Here is a 7,476-nt window from a genome sequence, read left to right as displayed (position 1 = left end):
AATGAGAGATCCTGGGTGACACCACTGACATTTCGCAGCTGCCACTTTCTTCTTTCCTCCTCTTTCTTCACCTTTTCACCTGCTTCTTGGCGTTCTTCTCTAGTCAGCCCTGCAAACTTGGGGGGACCAAAGGTGAGGTGGCTGAGCCTGAGGCTGCTGACACATCACCGGTGGAAAGTCTTCCCGCTTCCCGTTACTTAGCTCCTGCACGGGAGACCCGGCAAACCCCAGGAAGGACTTGAAGTGGTGAGAGGAGACGGGACCTCAGGCGGTTCGGGAGAGGACAGCCCCGGGAGGCCCGACGTCGGGGAGGAAGGGGGGAGAAGAGAGGCTGCACCCGGCCCACGGCCCAGCCACCCGTCGGACGGGCGCGGGAAGGAGAGGCCAGCGAGCACGGCGCGGCACGAACGACATGGCGGGGCGAGGCCAGGCCGGGCAGGGCGGTCGAGGACGGGGCGTGGCGGCTGAGGGTGGGGCCTCCCAGGGCGGGGCCGCCGGTGTGGGCGTGGCCGGCGGGGGCGGGGCGGGGCGGTGGCGGGCGGGCGCAGGTGCGCAGGTGGCGAGGGCGGGGGGAGGCGGCCGCGGCCATCCTGCCGCAATTTCCCTGTGTCACGGCTCCCGTCTCCTAGCAACGGCGCCGGGTCCGGCCGGCAGCCGCGGCAGCCGCGCACCGCCCGCAGCGGCGGCGGCGGCAGAGGCAGCGGCTCCGCCGGGCCGGCGGGTCCGGCGGCGAGGGCGGGCGGGCGCTGCCGGGGGGCCGGCCCCGCGGCGGGAAGGATGCGGCATGGTGAGGGGGCAGCGCTCCCGCGGAGCCCCCTGAGGCGGCCGGCGGCGGCGGCGGGGCCGAGGGGGCGCCTGGCGCTCGGCCCAGCCCCGCCGCCCGCCCGCCCGGGGCCGTGAGGGGCGGCGAGGCGGCGGCAGCAGCGGCGGCGGCAGCAGCGGCGGCGGCGGGGCGGGCGCCGAGCGGGGATGCGCGCTCGGGCCGGAAAGTTTCTTCCCCGCGGCGGCTCGGCCGCTTCCCGCGCGGACGTCTGCCCGGTCCTTCTCGGTAAGTGACCACGTCCCCCCACCGCTGCCATCTTGAGCGGCGGCTCTGGCGGCCGGCGACCCCCGACCGCCTCCCCGCGGGGGGCGGGCCGGGGCTGCCGCCCAGCGGAGCTCAGCGCCTTGCCCCGACGGCGGGGAGCGGCGGGGCGAGCCCGGCCGGCGCGGCAGCCCCTGCCCTGTCCGCGGGGCACCCGCGGAGCCAGGGGCGACCCCCGCGGCCCCTTTACAAGGCGTCCCCTGCCCCGGCGGCCGGAGGCGGCGAGCTCCGTCTGCGGCGTCGGAAGGGGTTAAACCGGCCCCTCTTAATGCTGTTAAACCTGTATTTGGGCTTTACCGAGCACGGTCAGGGCAGTGCCTGAGGGCTCGCCTGAGGCGCCGGTGGGCTGGGCTGGGGATGGAGGTCGCGGTCGGTGCCTGCGGAATGTGGCAGCAGCCCCGGCGAGTCCCGGGTTGCTTTATCGCGTCGCGGGCGCCGGCCGGTGTTCCGGCGGTGCCCTCGTTCGCCCGGCCAGCCCCGCGCCTTCCGGCGCCGAAACGAAGTGCCGAATCGGGGAGGTTGCTCGGAGGGGGGTGACCATCGCTTTTCGCCGTGGAAGAGGAGACGGGCTACTGGCTAGTAGGGTAGCAGAAAGAACGAGATCGACGAACCAGCAATTAAAGCAAATCATGGCCCGATAATTACACCTTTGCATCAACAAAAACAAAATTTCCCTTTTTTTTTTTAATTCAAATAAATAGTTCAGCCATAGGAAAGAGAAGATAAGTCTCTGCTCTTTGTTTTGAGCGTGCAGTACCTCGGAGAGTAATTTAACAATGCCCTCACTGACAACACCCTTCTTTTTCTGGGGAATATACAAACGGGGTAAAATGGGACGCAAAATTACGGCATACATGGCAAATCTGGGAATAGAACAGAAAAGAAATGAGGTTTAAAAGCTGAACGGGGGAAAGGGAGCAAGATTTTTTTTCTTTTTTTAGGTGCTTGCTTAATTGCCTTTCAGTGCAATGAATTGAACTTTGTGAATCGTATTATATTCAGTATTGTCATCTTTTGCTCCCTCAAAGAAGAAATAATCAGACACTCAGAAAAGGGGAGGGGATCGTGCTTGTTGGTAGCATGAAGGCATATCTCCCAAAAAGAATTGCAACAGTGCAGGAATTGCTCCTACATGCTGCATTTCGTAGCTCACATCACTGGAACAGAGAGATGAATTCTGATGGTACAGTAAAACAAAAGCTATAAATGCTCAATGTTTAGTCCCTTGCCAGTTTCCCTACAAGCAGCCGTTGCTGTTTCCCCAGGTGACTCACAAGGGTCCGCTCCTCCTTTAATAAGATTTGATGTGCCATCTCTTACCTGCCAGCCACCATCTCCCCTTTCTGGGGGCAGGGAGGGGGGAGGGTGGAATTCGCCACCATTACATAACGGTTACCTGGAGCATCACACGTGTTCCCAAATCAGGGATGCCTCTGGACCGCAGGCAGGAGATAATTTCTGTAATATTGCAGATTAAGTGCAAATGGCTAGGAAGAAACTTTCACAGGGCACCGCTTTCCAGCGTCCCAGTGTTTTACTTGTGCATTTCACAGTAATTCCTTTCCCACTCGTTTAAGAAAGGCAAATAGTATCTTCAACCCTCCTCCCAATAACGCGTAAGTAGTGTAATGAAACAAATGGTATCTATAGATGAAATATACTGCCTTCCTGCTTCTATTTCCCCCATCCCCTCAAATCCTGCATGACATAACTAACCGCAGCCAGAGTGCAGTGTAATCCCAACCCCTGTTATGGAGTGGGGCTCTGCATCCTCTGAGCTCTGGTGCTTTGCAAGCTCCTTCTGGGACCAGCAAGATCATTTTTTTGTTTACACCAGGAGGTACCTCTCCCTCTATCATTTACCTGGAGTGTAAATAAATTAATTAGCTGTTTGGCAAGAGTGTAGTGGGGCACATGGCTGCTTTCATGCTGTCAGTCTGCCTCTTTCTCACACATGGGAGCTGTGTGGGGCAAGGGAGATCAGCCTGTTGGTGTCGACCCACACCCCACTTGTTGAGGGTTTTAATTAGCAGGAATTTGAACAAGGAACAGCAGACACCTCTTGTGCTGCAGATCTGCCCTGGTCCTCAACCTCTTCTCTTCTCCTTTTCACTGCAGGAGCTGGAGCAACCATAAGGGGCAGTGCTCTGGGTAGCCAGCCATGATTGCCACTGGAGGTCTCCTGAGGATCTCGGCTAGGAAACAGGACCCCTTGCGACCCCAAAGCCAAGTCCCCAAACGCAAACGCAAGGCCAAAAAGAAGCGCAAGAACGACGTGGTGGTTGTGAAAGGCAAGCTCAAGCTGTGCTCCCTCTCGGGGCTCATTGCCCTCTGTGGCATCCTGGTACTGCTGGTGGGCATCGCCTTGGCCGTGGTGGGCTACTGGCCAAAGCCCAGCCAGATGTACAGAGAAGGCAACTTCAGCGGGGGCCGGCACCCGTCACCGCAGGTTGGCATCCCCAAGAACCATTCCCGGAGCCAGGAAGGGGCACAAGCAGGGATCCATCCAGAGTCACCCCCCAGAGCCAACACCACCGCTACCACCCAGGGGTCCCCACAGTCACCTCCCACTTCCTCGGCCCCCCAGGCCTCGGTGGGTTTCCTTTTCCGTCTTTTCTCGAGCTACTTGCATTCAGACAAGCTGAAGGTGCTGGGCCCCCTCATCATGGGTATCGGCATCTTCCTCTTCATCTGCGCCAATGCGGTATTGCACGAGAACCGTGACAAGAAGACCAAGATCATCAACCTGCGTGACCTCTACTCCACCGTCATTGATGCCCACAGCCTGCGGGCCAAGGATGGAGGCACCCCAGCCTCAGCTCCTCTCAATGGCTTTGTCAACTATGTGCAGTCCCGGGGCCTGGAGCTAAAGCCTGGTGGTGAAGGCCTGGGTGCTGCAGCCATGCTGGCCAAGAGCTCCTGGCCACCAGGACTGGGTGTCTCCCTTTCCCCGCCAGACCTGGCGTCCTCGTCGCGGCGTTCCTCCTTCTGCACCCCACCACAGCCACCCAGCCTGGCCGAGGCAGTGTACAGCATCTACCGGGAGCGTGCTGCCCTTGCAGGCCGCACTGTCACCAGCCCACCCTGCAGCCCACCAGAGAGGTGGGGCCGGCACAGCACAGCCAGCTCCATCGTCGGCTCTTCACTGAGCGCTTTCACCCTCCTGCCCTTGGCGCCAAGCGGTGGAGGGGGAGGCTGGCGGAGGCCCCCTGGTGAGCGGGGAGCCCGGGAGATCCCACGGGGGGAGTTTGAACTGAGCCTGACTGACCTCAGCAGCAGCCACGTTGAAGGAGGCTGTGGGACGAGGAGGCACAAGCTGGTTCTCAGGCGGCAGAGCACCAGCTGCTTGCCTGATGCCAGGCGTCCCCTTTTCCCTGAGCCACATCGGTCCCCGGCTGTCAGCAGGGGCCCAGACTCCAGGCTCTTGGTAAAGGCATCTTCTAGCTACTCCAAATCTCTGGATCTGGGGGGGTCGCCCCCATCAACTCCTCCTGCCATCACCAGGACGGACTCCCAGAGCTCCCAATGTGAGCCTTCCAGCAGCAATAAGGGCTACAGCCACCTGGAGGAGGCAGGCACCTCCTTGGAGTCAGTTGCCAACACCCCAGCCGGTAAAATCCAGGACTGTGAGGAGGAACCAGTTGAGAAGATGGACACCCTCGAGGCTACCAGCAGGGAACAAACAGGGGAGCAATCCCAGCAAACTCAAAGACAGTACACAAATAAAGAGAAACTCTTTATGATTTCTAGGTCGCACACTGCATTAGGGCTGGAGGATGGGGAACTGGAGAGTACTGGCATCTAAACAAAACAGAGAAGGCATGAGGACACCTTGCAGCCCTCCACACCTTTCCCCCTTCTCCATCTCCTTGTGGACTTAGGAAACCGATTAATATCCAAAGAGCTGCAGTATGTTACCCTTGAAAATTGAATTCCATAAATCCTGCAGATGACTTCAGGAAGAAAAAGAAAATCCTTTCTGTCCGATTGTGATTGTATGTTCCATGCAAGCCAAATTGTATTAAATATCCACAGTCCAGAAAGTTCTTTGGATCAAATTAATACAATTTCGGACAGTATAACTGTGCACTTTACTGTTTTGATTTCCAAGTGCCCCTTCTTCTCCTCTGATTTCTTTCTTGCTGATTTGCCACTGACTGCTTGAAAACCACAGACACCTTTTCAAGCTCAAGAGCAACGTGGTCTTCAGATCAAGAAAGCCGAGCTCTCTCTTTGTTTTGGTTCAACCACTAAAAAGTTTGCAAGGCCTTAAGGATGACGTACCTTGACAAAGAATGAGTTTGTTTAAATTCTGGAAAAAAAAAAAGACAATTTAGAAGAGACTGGAGCAGAACAGAGCTCTGATGATTTAGTTAAAACCATTACATTCCTGAATCCAAAATACCTACTACTATGTGATACTTTATTAAGTATTATTACACATGTATTGACTAATAACATTAAAAGATTTTTTTAAATAAAATATTTACAAACAAAACTGCCACACAAAAAACTCCTTTATTTTTGTAAGTAATTACAGATATCAGAAACCTTTTGGTTTTTTACTGTGAAAGATTGTAGAGATGCTATGAAGCCAAAGGTTTGCTTATGCTTTTAAGTGGGTAATTAATCATTTAGGAGTAATTTCAAAATAAATACTGGTTCAGTCTCTGAGAAACCACACTTTAATTCAGCCAGCAGATTCTGTCTCCATTTCTAACAGTGCTCTGTGACAGCTGAAGAAATGTGAGATTTTGACATGATAAGGAAAAAAAATTTTGAAAGGTTTGACCTATTAAAATTAGATTTTTCGTGAGTAACACATTAATCTCAAACTGCAGTATATCTTCCTGGACTTTTCACTTCCCTTACAACTGTTGCATTAAGCCTTTCTGCTGTTACAGTTCCTATTCGTGAATGCATGTGCATAAGCTTAATTTTAATGCATGTGCGTAAGCTTAATTTTAAAAGATAATGATAGCCCTGTCAATCTCGTAGCAGTTGGCCCTGTTGAAGTCAGCGGAGGTTTCTCACTGACACTGGTGTGGTGAGGATTTCTTCCTGCTTGAGAAAAGCATCAGGTTTCCTGAAGGCTGAAGAATGCTCTGTCTGTAGGCAGATTTTTGGTAAATTGATGAGCTGTTTCATTTTCATAGCTGTAGCACAGCAAGCACTCTTATTTTGCCAAAACAGCTTTATGTGCTCAGAAGATTTTGTCAATACTTCAGATTTTGGATATGGATGTGGCATTTCACTACTACGGGAAGAGGAATCGACATTAAACAAATACAATGTGTAGGCAGGCAAGAGTCATTCTGTTGCAATTAAAATTTTTCTTATGGTTTCATGTTTTCAAATGCTTAGTTACATATTTACTTACATTACAATACATTGCAAAATGGAATATAACTATCTCTAAATGCCATTGCATTTAGTAACCTAGCAAAATCCCTTATTAAATAAGGCTAATTTAAAAGAAAAGAAGACAAAAACCCACCAATTTTCCATGACTTGAAACCAGAGAAGCAGAAAGTGCTTGTTCTCTTGAGCAATGGAGACATCCAGGTGGCAATATCTTTCCTCCTGTGAGGGTTGACAATATGAACATCAGGGTGGCATTTTTTGCTGTCAAACCGCTAGCACACAGCTGGCAGAAAGATGTTGTAAACCAGCCTGGATTAGGTGCCACGTGAAGTGGCGAGGGGGTGGCTCAGCTGGCGCGGGTGTTTGCACGGGTCTTTCGGTTCCCCATGGGTGATGGCCCTGCGCTTCTGCTCCTTCTCCTGTGACTTCCAGCAAGATTTATGAGATGTTACCTGGTGCTGATGTAGATGCTAGTTCTTGACACAGCTGAAGACACCCTGTTTGTTATTTTCCATGTGAAAACCCTTCACGGAGGTGTAAGGGAAGAGGCAAGTCATGGGTGCTACTTACTGGGGCATGGGGTCCTCATGAAAATATGGCAGGGGGTTGTTTTATTCTGAAAGGGGGAAACAAATGCCTTTTTTAATATTCTTGGTAAATATTTCTTTAGTCATCCAAAGCTACGGTGTGCTCTGAAAAACAACAACTTTAAAAACATCTCTGGGTACTCCTTAGATTGATTTAAAATAAGGCAGCCCAGTAATTCTTCTGATGATTACTGCAAAGCTTTCTGAATAACAAAGCTACAACAGAGTTTGGGTTTAATAAGTAAAATTATAGTTTGTTCCTGTGTTGCCAAAAAAGATGTGAAACATGAACTTTGATCAGTCAAGCTGGATTTTTTATAATGACAGCTAGAAGTGATTTGTAACATATAGATTAATAAGCAGAGAAAGCTGCCTCTTTCTGTTTGCAAGTTATCCAAAAATGTCTCATTATTTTTGCAAATTTGTTAATTAAAACTATTT

The 7,476-nt window shown here is 52.5% G+C and overlaps 1 protein-coding gene across 1 annotated transcript; it reads left to right on the top strand.

The window, feature by feature from the left end:
- Positions 1–3,245: 3,245 nt before the first annotated feature.
- Positions 3,246–5,009, top strand: TMEM200C (transmembrane protein 200C; the record flags this gene model as incomplete). Its single annotated transcript, XM_081996775.1, has 1 exon — positions 3,246–5,009. The coding sequence occupies one exon, from the start codon at positions 3,246–3,248 to the stop codon at positions 4,887–4,889; it is 1,644 nt and encodes a 547-aa protein (XP_081852901.1). The 3' UTR covers positions 4,890–5,009.
- Positions 5,010–7,476: the final 2,467 nt, after the last annotated feature.

The sequence above is a fragment of the Phaethon aethereus genome, assembly GCF_964289735.1.
Source record: "Phaethon aethereus genome assembly, chromosome: 2".
NCBI lineage: Eukaryota > Metazoa > Chordata > Aves > Phaethontiformes > Phaethontidae > Phaethon > Phaethon aethereus.
Note: the sequence above shows the minus strand (reverse complement) of the source record. Positions and strands in the feature narration are given on the sequence as shown.